Raw genomic sequence first — 19129 nt, 5'->3', positions numbered from 1 at the left:
GGTGCTGGCTGTCTATCCTATCTATGCCTCTCATAATCTTGTAGACCTTTATTAAGTCACCTCTCATTCGTCTTCACTCCAAAGAGAAAACCCCAGTACAGTTAACTTATGTGCCTCATAAGACACATTCTCCAATCCAGGCAATAAACAGAGTTATATAGAGTTGCAACATTACCTCATTTCTTTTGAATGCCATCCCCTAACTAATGAAAGGCATTATATCATAAACCATCCATCTATCATCCTGCACAGCCATCTAGAAAGATCTAGGGATTTGGACCCCAAGGTCCCTCTGTTCGTCCACACTGTTAAGAATCCTGCCATTAACTTCAGGTTTGACCCTCCAAAATGGATCAGTTTACACTTATTCAACATTGAACTCTGCTGCTACTTTTCCATATAGCTTTGCATCCTGTCTATATCCTGTTGTAACATAGGCCAACATTCTACTATTCACAATCCTATCATCCTTCATTCATCTGCAAACTTACTGAACCATCCCAGTCCTTCTTTGACAAGGCCTTTTCTAAAAATCACAAAGAGCATGGATCCTAGAACAGATCGTGAGAATCTCCTCTAGTCACTGACCTTCAGGCAGAAGACATGCCATCTACTACTACCCTTGCTTTCTGTAGGGAAACCAATTCTGATTCCACACAGACAAATTCCACAGATCCAATGACTCATGACTTTCTAAATGAGTCTACCATGGGGGACCTTGTCAAATGCCTTTGTAAAATCCATATACCCCACATCTACCACCCTACCTTCATCAATTTGTTTTGTTATTTTCACAAAAAACTCAATTAGACTCACAAGGAATAAGCCATGCTGACTACCCCCAAGAAGATTATACTTCTCTAAATGCTTATAAATTCTGTCCTTAAGAATCCGCTCCAATAGTTTTCCCACCACTGAAATATGGCTCACTGATCCATAGTTTCAGCTGTTCTAACTCCTGTTCCCTCACACAATCTGCAAGGACTGCAGCTGAATGCACCTTCTTGCAGGTGTAATCCTCAGTGACAATTGTGCTGTCCATATTGCCCACCTCCTGCTAGTGGAGCGTATCACTGCCCAAACTGCTATCTCCATTGCCTACTCTGGATTACTCCAGAGTAGGCAATGATCTTGTCTGATCTAACCTGTAGTATGACCTCACCCTTTGCTCACTGAAGCTTCTTGAGTCAAAGTCCCAATCTTAGACTGGTCACTCCACTTAAGCTCTCTTTCCCTTTACTTATTACAGCTTAATTAAACAATGGAGAGATTTTAACAATCCCAGAGCTTATTAAATGATTCTCTTCTCATTCCAACTCCTGCTTTCACAGCTCCCAAAGAGAAGCTAACAAGCACCTCCACCATTCAAGATTACTTTGAATTGCATACTTCAGAAACCCTATGCAAATTGGAGCAATTCAAAACTACATTATAGACTCCCAAATTTTGCTATCACATGAAAATTATAATATTAATATAACTTCACAAATATTCTGGTTCTTTACGTCCTAATATTTTACCATTAATAGCTAGAAAATGTGTAGCAGTATCTTGGAAATCAGATGTGTATTTGGGAATAGGTAAACAGCATACTGAAATAGGTAGTTGTATACCACTTGAAAAAAATTACATATATTTTACATAACAAATGTGAAATTTTTGAAAAAAATTAGGAGTCATATTTACAAATTGTAGGGTCATATTTACAAATTAAGTTGTAATCGCCCAGCTTGAATCTTCTGACTTATAAAAATCAAGAAAATTAAGATATGTAAGGTTTTATTTGATAGTTTTAGTAAGTTTCTATAAATACTAGACAGATGTTTTCTTTTCTCTTTTACTTTCTTTTATTTTTGTTCTTTTCTATTGGGTGGTTGGGGGCAGGGGGAGGATGGGAGGGGGAACATTTTTTAAAAATCACTATGTATTACATTTTTTATTATTTTCAAATAAGAAATTTATGTAAAAGTTTTTTAATGCATATGTGAAATTAAATTAAATTTTCAAAAAAATTACCATTCAATTGACCTTTGACTACAATTTCCTGAGAACATTATCAAATTCATAAAATAAACAGCAAACTTTAAGTTTCAGAAACAGATAAAAGTAGATTTGAGCTTTATTCTCCTGCATAAATGTTTGTAACCAGTTCACATGTTAACTAAAAACATCTTGAAACTTAATGCAATTCAAGATAAAGGAGTGATTCATGTTAATTTTTTTACAGTTCTAAAGATTTTTAACTTTAAAAGTTCTTACAGTAGATGGAGGAAGCTTAGTCTCTCGCATTCAAACAAGTTGTTTCCCCAATGGGTACCCTTGATCCAATATAAATGGAGCAATGTAAATTAATTGCAGTACTTACTTTTCATATATTAGTGACTAAATGTAGAACATTTCAATCAATTTTTTTTAAAAGCATCATTTGACAAGATTTAAATAAAGCAGTTCACATTTAACCAAGCTTGTAAAAAGGCCAGAATGCTAAATATAATCACTTAAATGCAAGCTAACTGTCTGTTACTAAGGTTGAATATTAATTTCTATTAAGTTTTAAAAAGCCAAAGTTAAACCAAGAAATCCTAAGTCCACAGCCTTGGAAAATATAACTTCAAATTCTGGTAACCTACCCCCTAGCTTTCTCCATCAACCCCACCGTTTGTTTTCCCCTATCTCTGTGGCCCCTTTCCTGTTTTCTTTCTTTTTCCATTCTCCTGTCCTCTCTACCTGCCCATCACCCATACCCTTCCTATAGCTCCCCACCCTTTCCCTTCCTTCCTCAGCTCTCTAACCCATTCTTACTATCACCTACCTTCCTACTTATTTCCATTTCTTCCCCTCCTACCTATATTTACCTATCGCCAGCCACCCTGTGCTCCTTCCCCTCCCACCCCACCCTTTTATTTGAGCATCTGGCCATTTCTCACTAATGCTGATGAAGGGTTTGGACCCAAAACCTTGACTATCTATTGCCTTCCATGGATGCTGCCTGACTCGTTGAGTTACTCCAGCTTTTGTGTGTTTCACAAGATCCACGGGGCATGATTAACTTGTGGAACTGATGATAGTCTACTTTCACATTGCCAGCTCCTTTTAATGCTAACCACACAGTTTATTGAGCTTTAGTAGGAAGATATTATGACCAATTAGCACTTGTTTAGGTAAGCCTACACCATGTAATAGAAAGTGGCATTACAGCTGGAACAAGGGGCGCCAAGTATTTTATACAGGAGTTTGATGTGCAGTTAAAGCCACTTCAAATTGTGTTTTCTGGATCCTATTCTTAAAATAATTAGTTTGGTTAAAAATGTTTATTTTTCATTTATTTTTATAGTTGCCCCTATTGATCATGTCTATGGTACTTTGGGCATTGTCGGTGCCAGGAACACACAGAATTATGCAGATAGATGTAACCTAAGGCAAGAAATTGAAGGAGTTGGTACTTACACATTCTTTGCACCAAGTGACGAAGCCTGGATGTTGCTGGACTATGTAAGTTTTGTGCAAATTATATTGAACAGGCAGCAGCTTCAAAAGACAATCATATTAGTGTTCTTGTGTAAAGATGGCAAAACAGGAGTGCCAATTTGAACAGTTGGAGGGTATGGTTTGAAATCCACTACTGACTGATAGAACTAACTGGGGGTGCACAGCCTCGAGAAATCTCTCCCGATATTAAAAGTGCATTTTTTAATCTTTCATTAAAAATCTGCTAGGCTAACAAAATTAAAATAGCTTGATCAGATTGTGCATCATTTAGCTGCTAGTTCAGTTTGGGAAATGAAGAAAGATGACGGTGTCCGCTGGGGTGTGGAATAAAAATAATCAAAGGTGGACGGAACTCCGAGAATGGAGATGATGCTAAACAAAAACTGAAATCTTGCACAAAAACTTGACTGTGGAGTGGCCTGTGGCCCACTCCGTGGGCTGACACAGGAACCAGCTGTCAAACGCAGTGATCGAGCAAGCAGCATGCGGGATGAGAGACCTGCTCCGATATGCCACAGTAATAGTGTTTGAATCGGCCAATCACCGTCAGTGGATCACAGGGGGTCTGATCCAGGCCTGCGGGTCTGAGATAGCCCCAGTTAAGTCCAGAGCCAATGGTCAAGCCAGCACCTTTGTTCCAAAGAACTTTGCAGACTGTCACTATGTATTTGTCTGACACAGGGCTCACTGGACCTCACTGAAGGGCCTCAGATACAACGGCTCCACCTACATTTTGGACATTGGCGGCAGGGAAGAGACCTTCACGGTTGACTGGCTGAAACTGGCCCACTTGGACTTTAACCAACCGGTCACTCACCTGACCCACAGCACAGAGGCCAGCCTCCAAAAGACAACATTCCACTTGCCGGTCTGGGGGTGGGGGTGTTGTGCAGCAGCCAACATGGAAAATGGCCATTGAACATGGCGATTGAGCAAGCAACACGTGGGATGAAACACCCACTCCCATAGACCGCAATAACCCCATTATACCTCAAGCTATAACCATACTGACCTGTTACAACTGAAACATAAGATTGTCCATGATTGCCTCCTATGTCAAAGTTATGTGATGTTGTCAATAGCAATTTATAGAATCTTTTGAATATTTTTATGGCAGTCTTGGATATTAATTCAATAATTTCAGCAAAAATAATATTATTTAAGATGATATAAAATTAGATTTGAAAAGGAAATAAAGATTCTAGATACAAAGGTTTAGTTGAGTAACTTCCATTTATATTTGCTCACTTACAGGAGATTCGCGAGGCACTGCTAAGCAATGTGAATATTGAACTCCTCAATTCTTTACATTACCACATGGTAAATTTCCGCTTACTAACAAAGGATATGAAGGATGGAATGACTGTTCCTTCAATGTACAATGACCTCCATATTCTCATCAATCATTATCCAAATGGGGTAAGTTTGTGGTCATTACTGTTTCATACCCTTTTAGTTGCATGCAAGTATGCAGTAGATGGTTAGAATAGAGTAAAACCTCTGGTATCCGGCACCTATGGGGATTAGTAGATGCCAGATAACCAAATTTTACAGTTGCTTGATAATGCATGTTGCATGACTGATGGAACTAACAGCGAGGCACTCAAATTTTAAACTTCTGTATTTTTAATCGACTATATACGATGTCATATAGGACAACTCGTGTAAAGGCCGACTGCTAGAATTTCCACCTAAAATGTATGTTTTGAGCAATACCCTTTGTATGAGACCACCCCAAATCTGGCACTTACCACTGGACAGTGGATGCTGTTAAAAGCAACTCACAATATTTTAATAAGAAATTGCCATGTAAAGGTTTCAATTGTGTATGGATATTTTAAAATAAACCACTGTCAGCTCCTATAAAGTCAGACTGGACGGGTGGACCCTGTGGAGGATCGCTGAGACTTTGCAAATAACCAACAGGGCATGTGTGGGAGTGAGTCAGAGCCAGCAGGAAGATGGCAGTGGTGTTGAGACTTCGTCAAGGTATGGATTTTAGACCCTTTGTATCTGAGGACCCTGATTTTAAGGTGAAATTTTTAAGTTTTGGATCATCCTATACATCGGCATCTATGGTATTTATGTTCTGCATTTTTTTGCCAGTTGCCTGAGGTTACCAGTGGTTGAATTCCAGATAACAGGGGTTTTGCTGTATCTTCTTTCCTGAAGTTACTGATTCTGTTTAATAGGTTTTTACAAACCGAGTTGGCAACTGTCAGCCTGGGAATACTACCTTCTGCTTCAATTAATGTTCACGTATCTCTGAAACTGAGATGCTTATCTTGTCAAATCTGAATGTCATGACCAATCGGGACATTCTCTCTCATTTCCATCATGAATCAAAGAAGTCAATGAAAGTTCTGGGCTGCTTATGGAATCTTGATTGCTTAGTTTCATTTCGATCAAAATTCAAGTATCTCTTCTTTGTCTTTGGCTTGGCTTCGCGGACGAAGATTTATGGAGGGGTAATGTCCACGTCAGCTGCAGGCTCGTTTGTGGCTGACAAGTCCGATGCGGGACAGGCAGACACGGTTGCAGCGGTTGCAGGGGAAAATTGGTTGGTTGGGGTTGCGTGTTGGGTTTTTCCTCCTTTGCCTTTTGTCAGTGAGGTGGGCTCTGCGGTCTTCTTCAAAGGAGGTTGCTGCCCGCCAAACTGTGAGGCGCCAAGATGCACGGTTTGAGGCGTTATCAGCCCACTGGCGGTGGTCAATGTGGCAGGCACCAAGAGATTTCTTTAGGCAGTCCTTGTACCTCTTCTTTGGTGCACCTCTGTCATACTGCATATATAAAAGCTAGATTTTTATTTTGAAGGTACAGTAATATTTGGTTTTGAATTTTTCTATTTTCAGTTCCATGAAGTTCTTGTGGAAGTTTTTTTTGCCTAGAAATTCATCCTTTGTTTATAGTACTAAATGTGCTATTCTTGTGCAGTCTTCCTGACTGCAAATATTTACTAAATATGACTGGGATGTATATCAAGGAACCTTAATTTTCCATGAATTATAAACATGGCTATAAAGAGAAGGTTAATGACATAATTGAAGGAAACTGATACTCTTTCAACTTAATACTGGTTACATTGGCATGCCTACTGCACATCAGATGCATAGATAGATTTTACCATTCAGCAAACCTGGTGCCAACCTTTGAATACTGTGAGTTCATATCAAAAAAAACAGTTCGAGATGGCAGAGTGGTCCATACAATTTTTCCCTGCATTAGGATTAATGTGCTTTAAACCCTGAGTCTTTGTTATGCTGTCTTGCCACAAAAGATGTGTAAAATAGCCCTTCTGATATATACTATAGCACAAACTGCTACTTTTCAATTATTTTTGAAGAAATTTTTAAGTTATACACTATAATAGAGGCTAAGTGTTCAGAATAGGATGAATGTGGTGATGTATGCTTAGAAGTTGACGTTGCTTCAAGAAATAACATACCAAAAAATCCAGAGATCTTTCTTCTAAGTAATATAAGAAGTAAAGAACTTGGCCTCGATTTGGATGAAGCACAAAAAAGATTTATTATGATAGCCCTAGCTGTAGCAAAAAAATGTATAATGTCAACCTGGAAATCAGAAGATAGCCTGAGAATACAGCAATGGTACGTAGAAATGGATAAATGTATTCCATTGGAAAAAATAACATATAATTTAAGAAATAACATCACAGTATTCGAACAAATTTGGGAACCGTATATGGAACACAACAGAGAAGTCCTACCACGGACCTCCACCACCTAAAATGATAGAATGAGAAGACGACGAAATGAACTGACCCAGTGTGTAAAAGTAGATGACACCATTTTCTTGTTTATTTTCATTGTTTAATGTATCGTATATGTTGAACGTTTAGTGGGTGGGGAGGGGAGTGGGAAGGAGGAAGGGAAGGGAGGGGGGAGAAAATGACACTGTGTATATTCAAGAGGGAAATGTTTGTGTATTTTGGTTAATATGGTTCATAGTGTGAAAAATAAAAAAATTTTTAAAAAGGAGTAGGAGCCGGTAGGAAATAATGAGGCCACAGAGGAGAGCCATGAAAGATGACTAAAGTTTTATCTGGGGAATTGTTTTGCATTTGTATATAATCATAAATGAAAATACAAAAAAACTGCAGATCCTGGAAACCTGAAATGAAAACCTAAACTGCTGGAAACTCTCAACGGTTCAGGCATTATCAGTAGAAAGATGAACAGGTTAACATTTTTTGTTTAATAGTCTTCTGATGAAAGGTTAAGGTTAAAAAAAGAATCTTGGACCTGAAACATTAGTGTTTTTCTTTCCATAAAAATTGCCTAACCGGTGAGTGTTTTCTGTTTTTGTACATCCTGAGAAATATGGAAGTATCTGAATACTGTAAGTAAAAAAAAAAACTATCAATAATATTATTTTCATTTTCAGATTGTTACAGTAAACTGTGCAAGAGTAATTTATGCCAATCAAATTGCCACTAATGGTATCGTACATGTAATTGATCGAGTCATTACAGCAGTTGGTAATACGATAGAGGAATTCATTGAAGGTACTGATGAACTTTCATCTTTCAGGGTAAGTTGATGTATGGCAGATGATCCATATTAAATATGACCATAATACTTCAAAATCATAGATCAATGATCTTTGATAGTCAGCATTTTAAATAATGACGTGAATTATATTAACTATATCAAATTAAAGAGATGTTTGCAAAAGTGCATAGGTATTTCATGCAAATGAATTTGAATGTTTCTACAATAAGTGAACACTTTCCTACATAAAATCCTCATGGATTATTTGGATAAAATGCTTAAAGTTTGAGAAATGTAAAAATGTAAATGAATGTATTGGAGATAAAAATCTCACAATAATCAGATTCCTTCAAGAGTAAAGATACATTTGATGCTTGTGTTTACTGGGAGCATAATTAACATAATTAGAGCAAAGCAGGAAAGCTCTAAACTTGGCTTAGCCTTAAGCATGCAGGTCAGCAAGTCCTCAGTGAAACCTTCAAAGACAAGATATGAAGAGGACTGGTTGTCACGAGATGATTTGTTTTCATTTGGCCTTTTAATTGTACAGTTTGATGCTTTCATCTAGCACCACTTTCATGAACTTTTTTCTCCAACAGAGAAAATTAGACATACAACATAGTATGACGCAGCTTATTTTTTTCTGTTTTTAAGGCCATTAAGCAGTGTTTGAACTGGTATTTTGAGAAGCAGCCAGTAGAAGAATGCCATGTAAGATAACATAACAAGTAGAACAAGGTTCCACTATTTTGCAGAGTGTCATATGTTGTTGTTGACCTACCATTCAGTCGATCCAGCAAACCCTTCTGGTGATAGTGTAATAAGATGAGCCTCCTATAAAACTCAACATCAAAAAATTATTTGAAAGCCTCTCAGTCATGAATTACGTAGTATTTTTGTGAATGCAGCCAGACCAGAGTTATCCATAATTGGCAGAAACTGTCATGACATCAAATGCTCAAGTTCAACAGTGATTCTGCAGGACTCCTACAATTATTCAACAGGGAATGTTGAAGAATTGTGATGTTGGATCCCCGCTCTTCTCAGTGAATATTGTAAATGCCTCTTAATGCATGAAATATCTGCCTGATCCTTAATAAAGAAATAAATAGAGAGCTTCGATTGCAAAAACTGGAAGTTTTTTTGTTGGAAACCTTCAGTTAAAATAGTTTATTGTTGCTGCAGCCATTGTAGTTCACTGCAATTAAGTACCAGGAGGTACTCTTGTCCATATAACCAATGGTTTTAGTTGCACATGGGATAAACAGCATGCAACATGATGTACAGACATGCAACACCCATATCTCCTCATTGAGCAAGAACATTTAATTGAAAATTAGAGCTAACATATTTGAGGTGATATTTTGAAAATGTGATTGAATAATTACTTATTTTTAGAACATAGACTTGTACAATACAGTATTGGCATTTCAGCCCACGATGTTGTGCAGACCTATTCCACAACAATCACACACTCAAAACATCTTTTTTCCATCGATGTGTTGATGTAAGAGTCCTTTGAATGCCCCTATGGTACAACACTCCACCACCCCCCCAACAATGCCCCAAACTTGCCTCTAACATCTCCCCTGAACTTTACTCCATTCACCAAAGACAGATGTCTTCTAGTGTTCACTATTGTCAGCACAGGAGAAAGATTTTGGATTCCACCCTATCTGAGCCTCTCATAATCTTGTCTACCTCTAAGTCACCTCTTTGAGTTGTATTTTTCAATAGGTTTTAACATTTATGGGAACTAGACACCTCATTTTTTTGTGTTTTTAACATCTCTAATTGTCTTAAATATGAAAGTTAATGACCCTTGTTTTTGGATTCACTTAATTTTGCATTTGTTTTGCATAATTGATCAGATAAAATCAATTAGAAAAAGTAGATGATATAAAGAAATTAAAGAGATCAACTAATGTTAAATTGATAAACTTCAATGATTCTTTTGTGATTTTTCTCAACCAATTGATGGTCTGTTCTTGTCAAAAATGGAGATTTAGGGTTGTGGTGCACATCTCTATTTGCATTTAGATAACTGAAGCATAGATACATGTTGATACATAAGATGGAAGAAGACTGATGCAAGTTATTCTAAATTGCAATGTACAGTATCCAATTTATTCCTTCTCCTATAGGCTGCTATTGCTGCCGCGGGGTTATTTGAAATCCTGGGCAAAGGGGGCCACTACACGGTCTTTGCTCCAAGCAATGAAGCTTTTGATAAGCTTCCACAAGAGGTTCTGGAACGGATCCTGAGTGACCCTGTGGCACTAAAAGGTAATTTTACAATTGTTGTGCAGAGTATTAAGTGATGGAGCATATCAACCTGTGCTCAAAACAAATCTTTGGATTACCCCATGTATATCTGACATTATGCCTGCATTACAGTTAGCCTCAAGTTGTCTTAGTGTTTGCATTTCAGGCATGTCAAAATAGTTTGCTGATCTAAGTAACACATGATCACAGATCGGGATATGCTATAAAATGGCTGACGGGTATTAATTGAAGTTAATGGGCAAAAAAGATTGTTATTATCTGGATGGTAAGGTTAGAGCAATACCATTACAATGCCAGCGACCCAGGTCTGGAAGGAATTAGTGCATTCTCCCTGTATTTGAGTCAGTTTCTTCCGGCTGCTCTGGTTTTCTCCCACCCTTCAAAATATACAAGGGTTGTAGGTTTGTTAGGGTGATTGGGCAGCAAGGGCTTGTGGGGAGAAAGGCCTGTTACTATGTTGTATGTCTAATTTTTAAAAAAAATTTAACCTCTCCTGTTATACTTAACCCCATGTGTTCTTTAGCAGTCATTGTTCAACTTGATGATTAACTCTCCAATGCAAAGTAGGAATGAATTTGGTTGCAGTAATAGAAAATGTAGCAATCAATGCAACTACCTAAATATACATCTTACCTGATTTCATCAATTGATTTTACCTTTCAATTCACTTTCTACATTTTTTGGCTTTCAAACATTTTTTTTTTGGCCTTATTCTGCTTGATATCACACATTTGTTGCCAGATTTTAGTAAAATTAAAAATAGAATCTATCATAAACATGTTTCAGAAGTCACATTCATGATTGATTTGTATAAATTATTTTAATTGACACGAGTTGAAGTATTGCGTCCACTAAAGTGACAAATTTCCTGGCCCTTTTATTCCAAATGAGATGTGTGCCAGTGTTTGAATATGATCCATTCAGCCTATGTTCTGTCATTTTCTTGCAGCCCTGCTGAATTACCACATTCTTAACTCTGTCCAGTGTTCTGAAGCCATCATGTCTGGTTCAAAATACTCTACCTTGGAAGGAACAAATATAGAGATTGGATGTGACGGTGATAGTCTCACCGTGAATGGGCAGAAGATGGTAAATCGTAAAGACATTGTAGCGAGCAATGGTGTGATACACCTAATTAATGAAGTTCTGATCCCGGATGCAGGTAATTGATTATAGCCTACAGAAATATTTATTGATGTGTACCTCTTCCCTTTAACTTATGCTTTCCAATTTAACTGTGGATTTTCTAGTTTTGGCAAATAAAATGGAAGCACAATACTGTTTTTTTTTTTCATTTAGTTTAAAATGAAATCAAGTTTTGAGTTTTATCTTTACAGAAGTTCATGAACCATATAACCATTTACAGAGCGGAAACAGGCCATGTTGGCCTTTCGCGTCCGCACCGGTTCACTGATTGTTATATAAACTTGTATATTAATGGAAAATAAAATTGTAGGCACTCACAGGACAAATTTGCAGGAAGGGATCTTTTTGAAGAGTTCTATCCGGCAGACATTGACTACCTTTCTGTCCTTGATGAGTTCATCCCCATACCTGACTTTCAGCAGGTTGAGTCTTGTATGCTTGGACTATACAATGGATTTTTAATAGAGATTCAAGATTCAATTTATTATCATGGTAATAAAATAGTGTCCTATTGCATAAAATTCCCTTTGCCTGCTGCAAGACAGACAGATTCACTACCAGCAGTAGTGTTGTCATCTCTTTCATTTCTTAGTTAGAGAAAGAGAAACAAAAGAGTCACTGAGTGTCTGTGGATTTGCCTCCAGTGGACCTGCAGCCTCCTAGAGTCCAGGCCAGACCATTGATAACCCAAGCTCCAGATCTGAACCTCTGACACAGTCAGGGACCCTTCAGCGCCCTCGGCATCTCCTTGCATCCCAGTTCCAAATACCTGGTACCCCTCCGGCTAGTTCGAGTGAGTCTCCAGCAGTCCACAGCCCAACATGAGTGTCTCGACCTCAGTCTTCAGCTTCCATGAGTTCCTCGCCTCGAGACACCAGCAGGCTACCGCAGAGCCCCTTCACTTGATCCAAATCTGTGGTCACAGTCCCATGGGTCGCCTCTCTTCTCCTTCTCAGATGGTGCGTGATCTTCCTGTCCTCTGGTGCCTGCTCCAGTACTCCGCTTCCCCCCGAGTCTGCAGCCCCTCGTGGCTCCTGTTGATTAATAGGCATCACCATCTTGGGTGCAGACCCCAAGATCGCAGGATCTCAAATAAAAATCACTGTCAGCTCCCTCGACAGGCCGTTCAAAGCCTGTGCAGAGCCAACGGCAGTCAACTGGGTGTCTGGACCCCGCAGGAGCACTGCATCTCTGCTCCTTCACTCCTCGCTGGTCCACACCAGTGGATAAAAGTCCAGCTGAAACAATGCAAGGGCAACATTTTTTTTCCATGAAAGGTTATTCTGAGTTTGATTACAACAGGAAAGGATCTGGAGCTTTGTGTTTTCAAGCACTTGTTTCTTTTACCTGATGTAAGTGTGGAAAATGAGATTGTCCAGGATGTGTTAGGTCCTTTATTATGTTGGCAACTTTCCCAGGACATCAAGAGGAATGGCTGAGTAGGTGGAAGGGAGGCTGACTTGTGTGATGTCCTGATCTGCATTCACAACTCTCTGCAGTGCTCATACCAATCTGGCTGCCACTGAATTTAAGCCTGGAGTGTTTGTCTCTCTCAACTGGCTGTTCTTGGGGACCTCTGCCTTCAGTCACCTGTCAAGTTGTTTATTTTTCAATGAGTAAAGGTGGTTCTTCCAATATAGAAACTTCTTAAATATATGGCTGATTAGTTCATTGAACTCATTGTTATTATCAGCAAACCATTCTTCGTGGTCCTTGGTAGAAGAACAGAATCTTTTCACAGTCTGAAATTTTTGTCAGACTATTTGGCAGACTTGAGATGGCCCATTCACTCCTCCTGTAGGTTAAGAGCTGACAGGCCTTCTGTAAGGGGGGCTGTCTGAGATGAGCAGCCTTTGTTGTATCTTTGAGTGCTCCAACATTGATCTTGTTGACACTAATGTATCCAAGTTAGGGTGATGGACATAATAGATCAGATTAAGCAACAGTCAGCCCTGTGGTCATTAATGCCTATTATGGCAGGGTTACCATGTATACCTTGATGAACCATTGCTCAGTTGAAGATGTACTGGACTGGAAAATTGGATAAGTAAATGTGCCAATAACACTAATATTGGGGGTGTAGTAGACATCCTTGCAACAGGATCTGGACCAGTTGGAAAAATGGGATGCAAAATGACAGATGGAATTTAATGCAGACAAGTATGAGGAGTTCATTTTGGGAGGATAAAGCAGGGTAAGTCTTGCACGGTAATGGAAGGATACTGCAGTGTGCAGTAAACCAAGGGATCTGGGAATACAGGGACATACATGGCTTCACAAGTAGATAGAGTCATAAACAGAGTTTGGACACATTGGCCTTCATAAATCAAGGAAGTGAGTTCAGGAGCTCAGATGTAATGTTGAAGTTGTATTACAAATTGTGGCCAAATTTGGAGTGTTGTGTGCAGTGTTGTCACTGAGCTACAGGTAAGATCTCAATAAGATTGAAAGTGTGCATAAAAATGTTTTAAAGGATGTTGCTGGGACTAGAGGAGTTAGAGAGAAAGGTTGAATAGGTTAGGACTTTATTCTCTGGAATATCAGAGAATAAGGGAAGATTTGATAGAAGTATACAAAATTGTGAGGGGCATATGTAGAGTAAATGCAAGCAGGAATTTTCACTCAGAGGGCGGTGAGAGCGTGGAATGAGTTTCCAGCAGAGGTGGTGGATGCAAGTTTGATTTCAAAATTAATTCATGTTGCCATTGAGTGTTTAGAATCCCTGGTATCCAACACCTATGAGGATTGGTAGATGCCGAATAAGTGTATTTTCTGGTTTCTGTAGACTTCCTCTTATAAAGTCTAATTAATACACCTGCATTAAGAATAAGCAGATTAAAGAGAAAAAATACTATACTGTACTTGCACGGAACAAATTTCACTCACATGAATATAAAAACCTTAAAGCATTTTATTTTATTTTCATTTGCATTCTTTGAAAACATTCGACTATCGCTGCATCTTCAGTTTCCTGCCCTTCCACGGATCTACCCAGAAGACAAACAATAACATTATAGATAATAAACAGAATCAGAATTTATTGTCATGAACATATCACAAAATTTGTTGCTTTGTGGCAGCATCACAGTGTAAACATTCGTATAAACCACCTTACAAAATATTTTTTTAAATAGTGCACAAAAAGTTAAAGTCAGGCAGTGTCTTTGGTTCATTGATCATTCAGGAATCTGATGGCAGTGGGGAAAAAGCTGTCCTTGTGTCGCAGAGTGCTCGACATCAGGCTCCTATATCTTTTTCCTGATGGTAGGAGAGTGAAAAGGGCATGGGGCCCAAGTGGTGGGTGTCCTTGAGGATAGAGGATGATTTCTTAAGACATCGCCTCTTGCAGATGTCTTTGATGGAGTGAAGTCTGGTGCACATGATGTCACAGGCCAAATTAACAAAGCTATGGAGTTTTTTCTTGTTCTGAGTGTTGGCACCTCTGTAGCAGTCAGTGATGCAAGTAGCCAGAATGCTCTCCACAGTACACCTGTAGAAGTTTATGAGATTCTTCGGTGACATACCAAATCTCCTCAAACACCTCACCAAGTATAGCTACAGGAGAGCCTTCTTCGTGATTGCATCAACATGGAAGCTCCAGGACAGATCCTCGGAGATGTTAACATCCAGGAATTTGAAGTTCTTGACCCTCTCTACTCTTTATCCCTTGATGAGGACTGGGTCATGTTCCCCTGACTTACTCCTGAAATTCACAATCATCTCCTTGGCTTTGCTTACATTGAGTGCAGGGTTGTTGGTGTGATACCACTCAACAAGCTGATCTATCCAGTATGCTTCATCATTGCCGTTTTGTGATTCTGCCGACAACCGTGGTGTCATTGGCAAATTTGTAGATAACATTGAAATTGTTCCTGTCCACACAGTCAACTCTGCACGCGTCCTTGAGATGCACGTGTGTTGATAGTCAGTGAGGAGGAGACATTGTTTCCAATTTATACTGACTGTGGTCTTCCAATGAGGAAGTCAATTATCCAGTTGCAAAGGGGGTTGCAGAGGCCCAGGATTTGGAGCTTTTTGACTAGCAGAGAGGGAAAGCTGTAATCTATGAAGAGCAGCCGTATATTTGAGTTGTTGTTTTTAAGATGATCCAGAGCTGAGTGGAGAGCCAGTGATATTGTGTCCGCTGTGGAGAGATTGTGGTGATAGACACAATTATAGTGAGTCCAGAGGTCTGCTTAGGTACATGTTGATTCCGGCCGTGACCAAGCTCTCAAAGTATTTCATCACAGTTTTGGGTGATAGTCATTGAGGCAGCTCCCACTACTCTTCTTTGGCACCCGGATGATTGATGCCTTTTTAAAGTAGGTGGGAACCTCTGACGGCAACAATGAAATGTTGAAAATGTCTGTGAACACTCTGGCGATTTGGTTGGCACAGATTTTTAGTACCCTGCCAGTAAATCCCCCTTCCCCAAGTTTACAGATAAAACCTTTGACAGGGGTGACTCTTACTAAGCAGGGATAAGGAGACCCTTTGAGAGAGTCACCCCAATGGTGAGCAGCATCAACCAGCTCTTCAACCTGGGTGATACCATTGCTGTTTCACACAACTTTATTTAAATAGCTACTACAAGCAAAGCATGACCAAGGCCCTCCACTAACAGAATATTTGCTCCAATTTTCACCAAGCGTTTGTGTTAATTCAGAGAACACTTACAATTTTAAACATACATATTTTACCTATTATTTTAATTTTTAATTTTTTTTTTTGCCAGTTGCTTGAGGCTGCTGGTTGCTTGAATTACAGATCCTATGCCATAAGTGCTCTGTGATTAGTAAGGGATTACTTAAGGTGGTATGTGAGTGGAAAAAAAGTTGAGAACCACTGGACTAGACCATACCTGAGCTATCACTCTCAACAACTAATATTTAAATTGGAGCAATTGTGTGGACTAATTTGTCTTTTATTGCAACATTTTTCATTAGAATAATATTAATGTGATATTTACAGAAGGATCAAATGAAATGCAGAATTTAATCTTGATGTGGTGCCAAGGTTTTGTGAATTCAGAAATACATAACATTTTATCTTTGAACATGTGGCTTATATCTAGAAAAAAACCATGCTGATTAGGACAGAGATGAAAGATGGAAACAGCTTCCAAAGATAAAATATTAGTACTGAACTTGTATTAATGGCAATTAGATGTCTTGCAGTGATCTGAATTTTGAAGATGAATTACAGTTGTTTAAAAAGATGTATTGTACAATTCAAGATGATCTTTACACTTCTGATAAATCCTTTTTGATAACTTTTTTTTCTTATTGTATTTAAAGCCATGCAGATCTTGGATTTGACAGGTACCAAGCAATCGGTATTTTCTGATTTAGTGAAGGAAACAGGATTGTCTGCAGCTTTTACTGATGAAGATTACACCATACTAGCTCCTATAAATGATGCCTTCAATGGTAAACCATTACATCAAATCTATTATATAGTTTGGTGCATAATTTTCTTCCATGAATTTGTTGAAAATTATCTGATATATTATGTGCAAGTATTTAACATGTAATCTCTGACCTTGAAAGTAAAACCGATTGAACTGGTTATTTCAAACTATCTAAAGTCCTATTTAAAGTAGCAAACAAGACTTTTTAATGGTAGCACATTAATTATCTATGTATTAGTACTGCAACATTTTATTTTCTGGTGATAGTCATGTCACTAACTTTAATGCTTGGTTAGAATGGATTACAAATGAAACTTTTAGGATAATTCTTGTTTTCAATCTGATAAAATTAATTACCTTTGAATTTTAGATAAAGTAACATTCTGAATATAGTAATTTTATCATTTTCCATAGACAGAAAGTAGTAGCAACTATTCTTGCTACTAATTACTTTTGAATTGGCATAGCAGTACTCTCTTGCAGCTTCTTATCTCGCAACATGCAATGAAATGACATAATGTTTGTGAGTTCAGTCTATGTTGTTTGCTGCTTGTTAATCTCAGTGGATCTACATTAATCATCTTTTCTTGTAAACCTTGTCATAAAATTGTAGGAAAGAGTGATTATTAGAACATGTATAGCAATATAATGTATATACTGTACATGCAACATTACAATCGATACCAATCTCTTCATTGCTAGTCAGGCTTTTCAGATTAACATTTGGTATCATTTTCCTTTTCTTTCCAGAGGACATTTTGCAATTTGATCGGCGAATTTTGAAACTAATCCTCCAAAATCATATCCTAAAATTGAAGGTGGTCCTGAATGAGTTGTACAATGGGCAAAAGCTGAAGACACTAGCAGGAGATTTCCTCAGAGTTTTTATCTACCGCACGGTAAGTATGGAAGAACAACATTTTCAATGTAATTTCCTAGGGATTACTCATTATAATGATAACTCAGCCTTGATTTCTTAATTTTAAAGTAGACACATTTCTGTGAAAGCATCAAACAATTGATAGGTGTTAATGAATTGGCTGTTGTGTACGGGGAATTTCTGATGATAAAAGTGGTAGTAGATGGAACACATGGTACTCTGTCTGTGACATTTCACAGGGATCTCTTCTAGATCCCTGATCTTTGTAATTTTTATTATCAATTTGGACAAAGAATTAGAAGGGTTGGTCAATAAATTTTCAGATGACATGAAGTTTGGAGGTGTTGTGGATAGTGTAGAAGGTTGTCATAGGACACATTAGGATAGAGGTAGGATGCAGAGTTGGGCAGAGAGATGGCAGATGGAGTTCAATCCAGATAAGTGTAAAGTGATGCACTTTGGAAGGTCAAACTTCGGGACAAAGAAAGTTGTTCATAGCAGGATGGTTATCAGTGTAGAGGGACAAAGGGATCTTGGGTTCAAGTCCATAGATCCTTCAAGGTTGCTGCAAAAGTTGATAGGGTTTTTAAGAAGGCATATGGTGTGCTGGCCTTCATTCAACAGGGGATTGACTTCAGGTGCCATGACATAATGTGGCAGATCCATACAACTGTTAGTCCACATTCAAAGTATTTCATGTGGTTCTGGTTGTCTCATTATTGGAATTATATAGAAGTTTTCGAGATGCTGCGGAGGAGATTTATTAGGATATTGTCGGGAATGGAGAACTTGTTTTCTAAAGTAAGATTGGCAAGCTAGGGCTTTTCTCTTTGGAGTGACGGAGGATGAGAGGTGTCCTGATAGAGTTATGTAAGGTTATGGGAGCCATGGGTGGGGATGAATAGCCAGAATATTTTTCTCATGGTGAAAATAGCAAGTATCAGAGGACATCCATTTAAGACGGGCAACCTTTTACTATGTGTGGGTCAGATGATGTGGGATGGATGATGCCAGTTGAACAGCAGGGCACCCTGACGCTACCATAAATGAAATAAATACTGAAACACAGACATTATGTAATTAAGTTTTCGACTGTCCTTGCTTGAAGTACGTAATGTACAATGTATGAACAGAACTGACGATAACTTATCAAAAAACAATCCACAGAAAAAGTTCAAGCAACAAGATCAACCATATTCCTTCCAAAAAAATTACAATTATGTATTTCAGGTCAGGGAAGGCATCTTCATATCTGGAAATGCACCAAAAATCACGTTAGTCATTACAATTACACAATAAAAATCAAAAAGTATAAAAATTAGTCACTTTAAAAACAAAATAACTAACCCAAAAACAGACAGCATCTCAATCAGTGGGAAACTTGGTTTTGTTTGTTGTTTGAAAGCA

At 38.3% G+C, this 19129-nt stretch overlaps 1 protein-coding gene across 8 annotated transcripts in view; it reads left to right on the top strand.

Moving 5' to 3' along the window:
- Window positions 1-19129, top strand: part of LOC138739496 (periostin-like) — a 79232-nt gene that overhangs the window by 20417 nt on the left and 39686 nt on the right. For all 8 annotated transcript variants that reach the window (XM_069891704.1, XM_069891706.1, XM_069891708.1 and 5 more), the window contains exons 4-10: window positions 3335-3492; window positions 4744-4908; window positions 7894-8040; window positions 10145-10286; window positions 11236-11448; window positions 16730-16861; window positions 17593-17741. In XM_069891704.1, the coding sequence (XP_069747805.1) occupies window positions 3335-3492; window positions 4744-4908; window positions 7894-8040; window positions 10145-10286; window positions 11236-11448; window positions 16730-16861; window positions 17593-17741 (1106 nt within the window). The remainder of the gene's footprint in view (window positions 1-3334; window positions 3493-4743; window positions 4909-7893; window positions 8041-10144; window positions 10287-11235; window positions 11449-16729; window positions 16862-17592; window positions 17742-19129) is intronic.

Source organism: Narcine bancroftii, chromosome 7 (assembly GCF_036971445.1).
Source record: "Narcine bancroftii isolate sNarBan1 chromosome 7, sNarBan1.hap1, whole genome shotgun sequence".
Lineage (NCBI taxonomy): Eukaryota > Metazoa > Chordata > Chondrichthyes > Torpediniformes > Narcinidae > Narcine > Narcine bancroftii.
This window is presented reverse-complemented; position numbering and strand designations above follow the sequence as displayed.